The 13,303-nt window shown below is 33.5% G+C and overlaps 1 protein-coding gene and 1 long non-coding RNA gene across 9 annotated transcripts; both read right to left on the bottom strand.

Moving 5' to 3' along the window:
• Window positions 1-377: 377 nt before the first annotated feature.
• LOC112006385 (uncharacterized) lies at window positions 378-4,487 on the bottom strand. Its single transcript, XR_010627070.1, has 2 exons — window positions 2,737-4,487; window positions 378-881 (listed from the first exon to the last, which is right to left on the bottom strand). It is a non-coding gene; the product is annotated as an uncharacterized LOC112006385 (long non-coding RNA).
• Window positions 4,488-4,993: 506 nt separating this feature from the next.
• Window positions 4,994-11,131, bottom strand: LOC111990182 (uncharacterized). Of its 8 annotated transcripts, XR_010627067.1 has the most exons (5): window positions 10,731-11,131; window positions 7,185-7,594; window positions 6,944-7,091; window positions 6,080-6,189; window positions 5,003-5,936 (listed from the first exon to the last, which is right to left on the bottom strand). XR_010627067.1 is itself a non-coding variant. In XM_065768642.1 (3 exons), the coding sequence occupies exons 1-3, from the start codon at window positions 11,077-11,079 to the stop codon at window positions 5,632-5,634; spliced, it is 480 nt and encodes a 159-aa protein (XP_065624714.1). In that variant the 5' UTR covers window positions 11,080-11,131; the 3' UTR covers window positions 4,994-5,631. The 8 variants fall into 8 exon arrangements, 3 of the variants coding, with proteins under 3 accessions (XP_065624714.1, XP_065624715.1, XP_065624713.1); XR_010627066.1 differs by lacking the exon at window positions 7,185-7,594 and having other exon boundaries at window positions 5,002-5,652; XR_010627065.1 differs by lacking the exon at window positions 7,185-7,594 and having other exon boundaries at window positions 5,004-5,631.
• Between the last annotated feature and the right edge of the window lie 2,172 nt (window positions 11,132-13,303).

Here is a 13,303-nt window from a genome sequence, read left to right as displayed (position 1 = left end):
AAAAAAAAAAAAAAAAAAAAGAATCTTTGCTTAATTTCATGAAATCTGTTGATTCACAAGAATGTACTAACAATTCAAAAATGGATTTCAAACATGTTTCCCTACTATTTTTGGGACAATTGTAATAAGAGATAACATACATATATATATATATATATTTTAAATATTGATTGAACATTTTCAATTTGAGATTTGAATTGTATTATTTGAAGTAGAGTCAAAAGACTAAAAAAATGAAGTGAAAGGGTTGAATGCATTCTAGGCGTGTTCTGTTTATATTTTTTTTTTGATAGGTAATAAGACTTTTATTGAAAAATTGAACATCATGTTCACGATGGTGAACACTTTGAATAATGAAACAAATACAAGAAGATCAAGAGCTAAAAGAAATAGAAACTAAAAAATTAGCTACAGCAGTACAATTCGTACACCCCCAAATACGAGCCCAAAGAAACAACGTATGAAAAAGTAAACATTTTATATGTTCCAAAGTTCTCGCCTTGTCTTCAAAAATGTGAGCATTACGTTCCTGCCAGACTAACCACATTAAACATGTCGAGACCATGTTCCAAATGATTGAAAGATGTTTTCCAAACCAGTTTCTTCAAATAAAGAAAAAAGATTTCACTGACCTTGGCATGACCCATTGAATCTCAAACACTGCAAAAACTTCACACCATAAGGCATGAGAGAACTTACAATGAAGAAGAAGGTGGTCCACTAATTCCCCATCACAACAACACAAGCAACACCTATTGACCAAAAACTGACCTTTCTTTGTAGTTCCAACATAGAGATCATGATGAGCTTCACAAACAAACAGTCTTTGTAGATTTTGCAGAGCGGCTATTGGTGTGTAGCAAAGGTTAATGGCGAAGAAACTGGTTGCGGAAAAGCATCAGACTTTGTCAATTCTTGTAGCATTAATAATGTACAAGTTGTGCTTACCAAAAAGAATATGCCATGAAAGAGGTTATACATTTTAAGGAGTATGAATCAAATTCATTTTGGCTAGGCATGTCTGGGTTTTGGATACAGTATAATTGAATATAATTTGTATACAAGTTATGTGCTTTAGGTTTAAGGAGGTTAAGTGATTATTGAATCAAAAATGAGATCACTAAAAATGACTTAAGAATATGAAACAGAATTTGATGTAAGGTCACATGAAGCAGTGCCTAATAGGTTGTTATGCTTGTTAGTAATTTTAGATTTGGTTATTCAAAAAATGGTCAAAACAGTTGACGTTAATTTTATTTTTTTGGGTAAGATTCATCCCTCCAATATGTACAATTGTTGAAACATCCGATGCCTATCATTTTAAAGTTGCAATTGGATATATTAATAGCATAATCAACCAATTTCAATTGGTCGACTATAGAGAAAATATCAAACAAAGTACCAATGGTGGTGTATGTGGAAATATGATCCAACTGCATGAATTTTTTATTTGGAGAAACTTAGGACTAATCGTACACTACCTTCCCTAATACAATCAATATCCTGCTGGAAAAAAAATTCATTCAAAAAATGAACGATTAGAATTGTGATAACAATTTGTAGAACAAAGTAGATTTTGGTAGAGAAGTTTAACACTTAACAAGCAGGTCCACTCTTCGGGGATTCACCAGCTGTTTGTTATTAATTAAAGTTTATTGACTTGTTATGCAGACAACGCAGAAATGCATAAAAAATAAGAACTTGGAGCTCAATAAGTTGAACCACCGTTCATTCAAATATTCACATTCTGATATACACTGATATATACACAAAGGAGATAATGTTTTTTTCCACGAAGTCATGCAGAAATACATTAACAACTATTGTAAATGCCCAATTAAGCATCACAACATATTGGCAACTAACTCAAAGGGCTGCAACAAATTAGTAATTAACTCTGCAACTGTTTTGAAACTCGTTCACAAACTTCGATACAATCGAATGGGCACATCTATGAACATGAGTTTGTGGTTGAGATCAATGAAACATTGAGTTCAGAGGCCTAGTTGATAATTGCTAGAAACAAAGTTTAGACTCCAGCTATACACAACTCGTTTGTGAACAAAATAAGTGTTCGTTAATAAGTTCAAAACTTAATAAGCAGGTCCTCTCTTGGGAGATTCACTAATTTTTGTTACTATATTTGTTCATCCTATGATCCATGTCAATATATATTAGTAACTAGCTTTTCACTGATCTTCTGCTTTTGTCAGCAAATCTTGACTGAAAATGAAGCAGATGGTATAAGTGTCGAAATTCATGAACTTCTGTGATAGTGAAACTTTATCATACATTCAAAAATAAAGATGGATTACAAAGACTTGCTTCTATGTTGGTTCTATGCTAGCATGCATATAAGATTTAGAGAAAGAGGAAATTAACAAGTCTTGTCTTATTAAAAAAACAATTAAAAATAATTGTTAAGTTATTTTTTACAAGTAGTATTTTTCTCCCCCCCCCCCCCCCNATTTTTTTCCCCCCCCCCCCCCCCCTCTTTTTTACAACTAATACCAATTACATATGTTCATCATTTTACTCTACCAAATAATTCAAGTCAATTAAATTAGTTAAAAGGTTCTCTTTAATTAAGAACTGCATATCCAGGCTATATTCCTTTCTACATATGTTTATCCAACAGATCTTGCATCATTAGTTTCAAATAACAATCAAAATATTAGATAGCAGTAAGTAAATTGTATATCCTCAAATCCACACAATTTAGCATCCAATTTGTACCTCAAGTTGTGATGCATTTTGAAACTGTCTTAAAATTAATCTGGATCTTCAAAAAAGTCATAAAAGAAGTCTTCGGCAGCCAATGTCACCTCCTCTGCTTCAAGAGTTCCTTGGCCTCTGCAATGTCCAGTGCAGAAGAGTTTGAAGATGGTTCTGCACACCAGAGCCCCCTAGACAAAATTTGGCCAATATAATTACCATTCCACCTAATTATATTAGCACAGGTATGCTTACAAAAAATTAATGGTAAAGAGAGTCCCATCCTTTGCCAATTGTACAAGACAGTCGAGTACATCTTTATGATCATCAATCGCTTTCCTATATGATAAATCCATACAACCAGGGAAATCTCCACTTGCTCCATATTTAGAGATGACCAAAGGATTTGCTGGAGAGTGAGGAAGGTGAAAGACAAAGGCCAACAATAATATTCTAAAAATCATAATATATTTCAAAAAAACATACAGGTAGACAACCTTATCAATCAGTTATGAGTAGAAAAGAATCATTGTGCTGAAGCATTCTGACCTAGATGAGGAAAGCAATCTGCAATGTGAGTAGAGAAATCAGCATCTTGAAGAAAATATTATTGAAATGAGCAGGCAATAATCTTATCGAGAAAAATAACTAATTATGTCAGAATTATCAACAGCTATTACTGTAAATGAAATGCAACAAGAAGCAATGGTATTCTAATCCTTCAGTTCTGAAAGTGCAATTGTGGCATGTGATGTACAAACTCATTTGCAATTACTAATACAACAAAATTCCTTTTAAAGTCTATAGTAACCTGATCAAGGAGCTCTGCATTAAAGGTAGTCCCAGGACTGAAAATGAAATTGAAAAGTCTCCAAAAATCATTGTGAGTTTTAGTATTAAAAAAAAAAAAAACATTTGAATAAACTTTAACTTCTCTTGAAGGGTAGGATGAATCACAAATGCATCCATATGAAGCTAGAAATAGAACCAGTTTAGAACAAAATACAGGAAAGTTGTTCAAGGATATCTAGAAATGCACACAATATCCACGTGATTGCACTGAAAAAGAGCAAATCACTTCACATTGAATGTGGTATAGGGTCAAGAAATGGGCAAAGGAGAAATTCATCAAGGCGTCCTGAACCAATGCACGGAATTAGAAGCTTTATTGATTTGATCATTATCCAATGCATCTGTAAAGGGATTCAGGTAGGCAGTACAATTTAAGTTTTTATGAGAATGTACAGAAATCAAAACCACTAGAAAAACTTTATACTGAACCAATACTCTCCAAAGGGGAAACTTCTTAGGTACTCTCAGAGTATAGTGAAATGGTGCTCCCTCCTCTCACATTCATGGTGGACACCACCATGAATGTGAGACGAGGGAGCACCATTCAATGTGCTCCAATAGTACCTAAGAATTACTCCTCCAAAGGAGGAATGGGGAAGTTAGCCAGCGCACCGGTAACAGAGAAGTTTCAATTGTCAATGTAATTCAAGAACTCAGTTACTGGATCATAAACTATAACTGAAGCTAAATGGAACACCATTCGCAAATGCTGATGCAAAAACTTCTAGCCCTTCTTTATAAGCATCCACGTATGAGGTAGATTAGTTGCATCTACAGGCCATATGTAAGCCTTTGGAACAAGAATTCCAGAGGCAAATGCCTAGACAAATGTAAGATTCTGTAAGAGAGAACCATAATTCTGGTTAGTTTAAGGCTCAATCTCATCTTGTCCTAGAAACTGAAACACCAGTTTTGTCATATTTGGAAATCTGCGTAATTCCTTAGGAAAGCAACTCTTGGTTGAGCCTTAATCATGAAATTTTAACTTTTAAAAAAAATATAATAAATAAATAAAATTAGAGGAAAATTTTGAAAACAAATATGTAAATATTGCAAAATATAATCCATTATATGAATAATGAATACATAATAAGTAAATAATTTTTTTAACTCAAAAATGAACTTATTTTTCTTAAAAATCTCAATGAATTTTTTTTCTTAAAAAATCTCAGAAAATCACAATAATGAGACGAGAAGATGAAGACCAAAATAAAATATTCATAAATACTTAAAACAATCACTCAAACATCTAGTAACAATCAAATGACAAATTTACTGCTAATTTATCAAATAAATTATTTCAAAACAATAAAAGGAAATTGCACAAAATTAATTTGTGTTGACTATTTCTTCAATTGCACAAACTTGGCAATTCATCTAGCTATTTAGTGCACCAATTTTCGGTGGGTAGCATTAGGAAGTCGAGCGGGGAGCTTGTAGTCCTTTTGTACGAACTTCAATTCTTTCATAGTGAATTCAGGTTAACCTTGAGGATCGGTGGGTCAAATCCTCCCCAGGTTTTTACCGTGTGGTTTCCTGGGTGATCATATCTTGTGTTATTTATTTTCCGCTGCTTTATATTCTTGATATGATTGTTTGGATTGTTTTAACCTAGAATTGCTTAATTTGACTAAGTAACAACTTGGTTAATTAATCTAGGCTACGCAATCTGTGTGTTTAAGGGGTCTAAATTTCCAACAGAAGCTTTATTGATTTGATAGTTAGAAATCCAATACCTCTGTTAGGGGATTTAGGTAGGCAGAACAATTTAACTTTGTAAGAGAATGTACAGAAATCAAAACAGCTAGAAATTTAGAATGAACCGATACAATAAAGTTTTTAGGTATGAATAATTTTAGGTGAACACTTTTCTTAACAGGGGAAAAAAAAGACAAAAATTTACCTATAGCCTCTGATGGAGTATAAGTGGGACGTCGGCCAGCACACCATTAACAGAGAAGTTGCCATTGTCAAAATAATTCAAGAACTGAGTTACTGGATCATAACTGTAACTGACGCTAAGTGGAACATCATTTGCAAAATCTTCTAGCTCTTCTTCATGACCTAGTAAATAATCAATTTCATCTACATGCCATAATTAAGCCTTGAGAACAAGATTTACAGAGGCAAATGTCTTGACAAATTTAAGATTCTTTAAGAGAGACCATAAGTCTGGTTGGTTGAAGGCTCAGTCTCATCGTGTCCTAGGAACTGAAAGACCAGTTTTGCCATTTTGAATTAAATCATGCAGTAATTCTTCTTAGGAAAGCAACCTCTGGTGGTGAAATATAATTAACAATTACACTTTTAGATACAGAAAGTATAAAGCTTCTCATACTCAAATTGTGTTGAGCAAAGAATTGATCATTCTGCACAAGTATTAGAACAACAGGGTGGGTCAAATGATAACTGAGCACATAGATCCTACATGTTTAGAGAAACATCTTACCAATGATAAGAAGAAAGAAGACCCAATCAAAAATTTAAAAAGGAATTGTGATCTTTTATTTACCTGAATGTTCAACCAGAAACCTGGTGGCGTGAACACTGAAGCCACATTTTTAATAGTGAGAATTTGGAATGCATTGCTATCAAACTTATTAGTTCTTCTGGGATGTAATCCTGAAAATTATTTGAGCGAATGTTAGGAATCACCAAGCTTGAAAGTCTATGTCCTATCCAAGAAGGTATGCTTCCAACAAAATCATTCTTAGCAATATCAATGGTCATCAACTCTTTACAATTTTTTTTTTTTTTAATGTTTATTTTTTTCTGTTGACTATTTTTTAACATGCCAAACAGATTTGAAACAAAAATCTTTAATAAATCATTGCAAACAACATTAGAATCCCAACAAAACACCATAGAGAATTAAATTTACCCCACAAATTCTACGTTACCTAATTGGTTAAATCACCAATTCAACAAAATCCTATTTCACCTAGACCCAAATCCCTCTGCAGCAAACCTAATTTTATCAACATACACGTATACATCTAGGTACCCACCCAAATAGATACAGACACGCATATACAAGATTACAGTTCAGATTCTTCTAATGTGCAGTAACTTCATGAAAGGGAAACAAATCTCAAAGAAAAAAGTATAGAGAGTTGAGAATTGTTTATCTCAATGTATCACAAAATATGAACTTTTGCAATCGATAAATCCTGTATGTTAAAAGCTGTCTGTTACATTTAAAGCAACTCACAGTGAAGAGCTGGGACTCACAAAAAAAGATTTGTCACAGTTAAACACAAGCTCCTAACCAAGCCTGTTACTTGCAAGTTGCAATACTATGTGCCACCAATATGTTACTAAGACTTAAAAGAATAATGCAGCATAATTAAGGAAATAGACAACTCAATTTCCATACCTTTCAACTAAATCAAGAGTATCAACGTCTGGAGGTAATATAAGAGACTTGGATGTCAAAGGAAGAAAACCTCTTAGTGCAACGCCTCTATCAAACCACGAAGTCCAAAGACACACACTGAATAAGCCAAGCAAATGTATATACCAACCTATGTAGAGACACAGAATTCAAAATTACAAAACAATAACATGTATTTATTAATTCACTTTTTAGAGTTAAGTTAGATTTTGGGATGTCGTACTTGACCAGCATGGAAGGACATGATCCACAATCCCTCCAATTCTTCATGGTAATAAAAGCTGCTTTGATCATTTTAGAAATCCCCATAAGATTCACATCCACCATGAACCTCACCTCATCCAATCCCTTTCTCTCAAATTTTCTTCGATTTCAAATATTTCTCTCTGATTGGACTCTATGCCTTCCATGAGTGTGATCTAAGAGGTTTAGTCACAAGACATGGAACTACATAGAAATTTTCTGAAGCAAAAAACTATAGCATACTAGCACACTGTATGTCATATCACCTATTTCCCAATGAACATCAGAGGTTGAATTTTTCACTAGGGACAAAGTAGACTTTCGAGATGCACTCCTCTATAGCCTATGCTTCCTTCTTAGATACTAGTTGCAAGGAATCCACCAAATTGCCTTCAATTTGTAACAAAGAGCATTTTTAGTTTGCCCAGATATGCAGAAATATGTTGTCTTTTTTATTGAGACTTTACAGAGCGATCACTAAGAGACTCTAAATAAAAAATGGGCATCATTGCAAGGTTTTGAATATTACTTTTAACAAATCAATTACTTTTATGAACTAAAATGTAATTTTACACCATTAATCTATAGGAATAATAAAACTACAACTTGGATTGTCGTTGGTGTTCACAAGAAGAAACATCATATTCATAAATTTTAATGGAGTGAATTTAGCAAGAAATACAAGAATTAATCAGCTTGAAGATGATAAAGAAATAATCAAACTATTGATTAATATGATTACATGATGTTTGCACTAAATATTAAGAATCTTACAACATTTACTTACAATGCTACCAAGATTGTGCCACTAAACCCCTAAGCTTGTACCCTTGGTGATCCAAGAATTGAAAGTACAAAACCCTCCATTGCCTGTTCAACAGTAAAGGACCCAATACAACCCAAAATCCAACAACAAACCCAAGTGCCATGAACACATAAAACCAATCTACCACAAGTCCACTAAAAATTTTGTGTTCTTTATTTTCAATGTTTGGTTGTATGTCCTTTATAGTACAGTTATCAGTAAGTGGAGGTCCACAAAGTTTGTTTCCAAAAAAATTGGATGCATTGAGACTTTGCAGTTGAGTGCTTGACGGGATTCTCCCAATCAAATTGTTGTTTGACAAGTTCAATTGACTTAAAAATGTCAAACTTGACATACTTTGTGGAATTTGACCAAAAAGTTGGTTGCTTGAGAAATCAATAGACTCCACTGATCCCAAATCACCTATTTTCTCAGGAATTCTTCCAGTCAAGATATTAAATGACAAATTCAATGATTGTAATCCTTTGAGACAAGTCACTTCTTCAGGGATCTCACCTGATAAATTGTTGTTGGAAATGTCTATAATTTTTACCAGTTGAAGAGTGGTGGAATACTCAAGATCTTTTCCCTTAATCACAACTGATTGACTTTCAAAAGGAATAGAATTATAGCTTGTTGAGAAGCGATATAAAAGGAAGGGATAATCTGAATTGGTACTTGTGGCCATGGCACTAAAATTGTGGACACATCTAGGTATGCTTCCAAATAGCTTATTATGTGAAAGGTCCAAGATTTGGAGTGATGTTAGAGAACAGAGTCCTTCTGGGATGTAACCATGAAAATTATTTGAGTGAAGGTTAAGAATCACCAAGCTTGAAAGTGTATGTCCTATCCAAGAAGGTATGCTTCCAACAAAATCATTGTTAGCAACATCAATGGTCACCAACTGTTTACAATTTTTCAAAGAGGATGGTAATTTTCTTGAGAATTTGTTGTTGTCTAGGTGCAAATATGAAAGACGAACCAAAGATCCAATGGAGGTTGGAATACTACCAGTGAAATTGTTTTTTCCCAAATTTAAGGCATACAAGTTTTTCCACATCATCCAACAATTACTTAATTTCCCTGATAAAAGATTTTTTCCAAGATTGAGGAACCGCATATTTTTGGGCTCATTCATCTTGTAACACAAAAAGTGAGAAATAGATCCAGATAGTGAATTGTTAGAAAGATCAAGAAAGGTCACATTTGAGGATATACAAGGTAATGGACCTGTGAAGTTATTTGAACTCACATCAATTATCGAATCATAGGACAAAATCATTGGGATATGTGGAATCTCTCCATAAATCTGATTATGAGAGATATTTAGATAAGTAAGCTGAGAAGTCAAGTTCCAAAAGGAAGGAGGAACTGCATCTGAAATCCTTGTGTTGGATATGCCCAAGGTCAAAAGTTGCTTTTGTGAACAGAGCCACAAAGGAAATTTCGGCCCTAAATTCCATGATCCCAAATCTAAATGGTTGAGTTGAAAAGGAGGGGTCCAATTGTCACTTACTTCTAAAGTCAGTCGGTTTTGAGACGCAACAAGTGTTTTCAATCTCATTAAATTGGCAAAATGAACTTCGGATACTGCACCCTCCAACATATTTGAATCGATATACAAAGACTCTAATTTGGAGAGCAGTCCAAAACTTTGAGGGAGAGTACCATTAATTTGATTATTCCCAAGGTCCAAGAATCTTAAAGAGGAAAGATTTCCTATAGACCATGGAATTGGACCTGAAATTGAATTATACCCCAAAGAAAGACTGACCAGATTTTTAAATTGCCCAAGTTCAGCAGTTAACTGCCCAAACAGTTTAGCAAAAGACAAATCTAAGCTCTCTAGTCCATTTGAAGCACATCCTAATAGACTTTCAAAGATTTCAGATATCTCTTGACTCAATTTGTTGTGTGACAATCTAATTTCCCTTAAGTTGCAGAGATTACCCAAAGATCTTGGTACCTTTCCTTCAAGTTCATTGTATGACAAGTCTATGCTAATGGCAGATGTTAGGTTTCCAATGGCACTAGAGATTGTACCCTGCAAATAATTGGAGCCGAGGTTGAGGAACTCAAGATGACTAAAACTGTACAGCCAATTGGGAATTGAAGAGTTGAAATTGTTGGAAGGTAGATCGAGGAGCCTAAGTGAAGTCAAGTTCTGGAGATGAACAGGGATTGGACCTTGAAACTGATTCCAAGATAGATCAAGAGAAACCAGATTATGAAGACCAAAGACCCAAAACGGAATCGAAATGTTTTCAAAACTGTTGTATGAAAGATGAAGGGTGGTGAGAGATGAGAAGTTAATACTACTGGGTATCGGTGGTGGGACAAAACCAGAAAGTGCACAATATGACAATCGCAACTCTAACAAGGAAGGGAGTTTGTTTATCTCCTGTAGCCAATCAGAGGCTTTGCTAAGGTTTGCAGAACTCAAATCAAGGTGTTGTAGTAAAGGAAGACCAGAGAGCCATTGAAGGTTCTTCACATATAAATAAAAATTATTATCTCCAAGATTGAGATATTGCAAATTAGAGAGATTCCCAAGTTGATGAGGAATCAATCCCCCAAATCCCGCATTGGAGAGATTAAGATATCTTAAACTCCCCATTGAACCGAGGAATTTGGGAATTTGAGTCCCATTGAAATTATTGCCACTGAGATCCAAGTAAATCAAATGCTTCAAATCAAGCAGAGAAGGATTTATCTTACCACCAAATCTGGACCTCTCATAAGCTTCATATTGAGCTTCCCATTGGAAATCATCATAACCGGTCATCTCAGGAGGAAAGGTTCTGAGATGGAGTTGGAGGACATGACCGGTGCTGTTGTTGCAGACAACACCGACCCAGTGACAGCAATCCACGTCAGATGCGGCAGCCCAAGAGGCAAGGCGGTTAGAAGGATCTGTAAGGTGTTGCTTGAAGTTGAGAAGGGCGTGTCGCTCGCTTTCAATGCAACGAAGCTCAGAGTTAGAGTGGGCAGTGCAGAAGTTTGGAGGATGAATAGTGAGCAAACAAAGGAGAAGGGTTAAAGTAGCTGCTATTATTATTCTCATCATCGTGCTTTTATAAAAATAATAATAATAAAACTGATTTATGATTTTGTTATGTTTGGTACCAATGGCATGGGACTTATTTATAGGATGCGGACCCATCCATCTTGTTGTATTGTGCTCAAGGATTTTGTCTGATGCCTTCAATTTCAACCGCACATTAGGGATTGACTGACTTGTAGATGGGACCCTCCATTTGGATACATATCAATTTTCTTTTTCTTTTTTTATTTTTTATTTTTTTTATTTTTAGAAACATCATATCAAATTTCTATCCTTATGAAAAGTGCAACCCATTTTTGACGGTAATAAATACTCTTTTTTTTTTTTCTTTTTTTTTGGTTAACAATACTCATTCATTATTTGTATCAAAATTCAACAATCTTTAAAACAGAGTATGTCCCATGGTGACTTTTATGTCTCTGGGTATTATAATAGTGATTGTATAAAAACAAAGTTTATGGTGATAATCTCTTATTTTAAAAAAAAAAAAGCTTAAGGTGATAATAATACCACTCTTGTATGCTAAAATATAATAATAATAATAATAATATAGGAAACAAAATGTCTTATTGTATTGTGCTGACTACTGAGGAGGGAAGAGTTTGTTTGAGCTTAATCGGTTTTCTTATGCTTTAAATTTTCACCACGCATTAAGAATTTGGCACCAAGCATTGACTCTGTAAGTCTTGTAGATGCAGCCATTTTGTGGGACATTATAATAGGTTCATTTTTGGATACATATATCAATTTTCTAACTTGAGAAAAGTGTGGTAGAACTTCTTTTACACGGAGTTTTGAATGGTCATTATCATTCATTACTTTATCAAAATTTAAAAAAAAAAAAATCAAGAATCATTAAAATGGAATATGTCCCTTTGATTTTAACTTTTAACTTTTAATTAGCTGGTATTTATTCTAGTGATTTTTTTAAGGTGATACTATTCTGATGGATAGAATATTATTATTATTATTATAAAGTGAGGTTTAGCTGGGTTTACTTTGAAATATTGTGGGAAAAAAATGACAAAAGCTTTATTAATGAGATCATTAGGTAAATATTGCTTATTAGAATTACAAAAAGGTTTAGTTAACAGGTGCTCTGAAGCTATTTATTAATAGATCATTTTTAAAAATTTTTAATACTACTTTTATGAAAAAAATATAAAAAGATTCAGTTTTTTTTTTCTTTTCTAATTTTTTTTTAATTTCTAAAAAAATGTTTGGGATTGGAATAATTCTGGAGCTCTCGATCAAAGACAAATTTATTTATTTATTATTGGTGGAGTTGCAAAAAATATTAGTTACATACTTACATTGGATGGATTTTGTCTTAAATATTGGTGTCTTTGGAAAGATGTCCCACCTCTATGATATTTCTATATGGTGTCGAAATTTTATCGTGCATGGGAAGCGTAATGAACTGAGCTCGTGGAATGAGAGGCACAACATTATGAATTTTATCATCTAAAACTACAAGTAAAACAAAATTTATGAAAGTTATAACTTTTAAGTGTGTCAAAAAAAAAAAATGGAGACATTGATTTTCTTGTCAATCAGTGTTTGTGCCTTGGAATTCTTTCTAGTGCTGGCCACAACTTTTTTCAAAATATTGTCTCTTACTGGAACTAAATTTCTTCCCATTGAACCTAACGTTAAATACACTCAATAGTTTTTTTTTCTTTATATGAACATATGTTGTGGAAAATACCATCCATGTCAAGTCAAAAAGAGTGAGGCTCTGGCCCAGGCTTTGCTAATCAAAATGGATTGAGTGAAGAATTCCAATGTTCATTTGACAAAATAGGAGGCATTGGAATTTCTTACTGAGTGTATACACTCGGTGAGTCTTGTAGATATGACAATTTTGTGGGACATTAATAGGTTCATTTTTGGATACATGTATCAATTTTCTAACTTGAGAAAAGTGTAGTGCAACTTATTTTATACAGAGCTTTGATTTGTCATCATCATTCATTACTTTATCAAAAAAAAAATTAAGAAATTCAAGGATCATTAAAATAGAATATGTCCCACTTTGATTTTAACTTTTAAGTGGCTGTGTATTTTTTACTCCAAAAAAAAAGTGACTATTTATTATAGTGATTTTTTATTTTTTAAGGTGATACTACTTCGAAGGATAGAACATTAATAATAATAATAATATGGGGTTTAGCTGGATTTTACTTTGAAATATTGTGGAAAAAGAACAAAAGTTTTAATGAGATCC

Source organism: Quercus suber, unplaced genomic scaffold (assembly GCF_002906115.3).
Source record: "Quercus suber isolate HL8 unplaced genomic scaffold, Cork oak 2.0 scaffold_980, whole genome shotgun sequence".
Lineage (NCBI taxonomy): Eukaryota > Viridiplantae > Streptophyta > Magnoliopsida > Fagales > Fagaceae > Quercus > Quercus suber.
The sequence above is the reverse complement of the archived record's forward strand: the minus strand, read 5'-3'. Positions and strand labels throughout refer to the sequence as shown.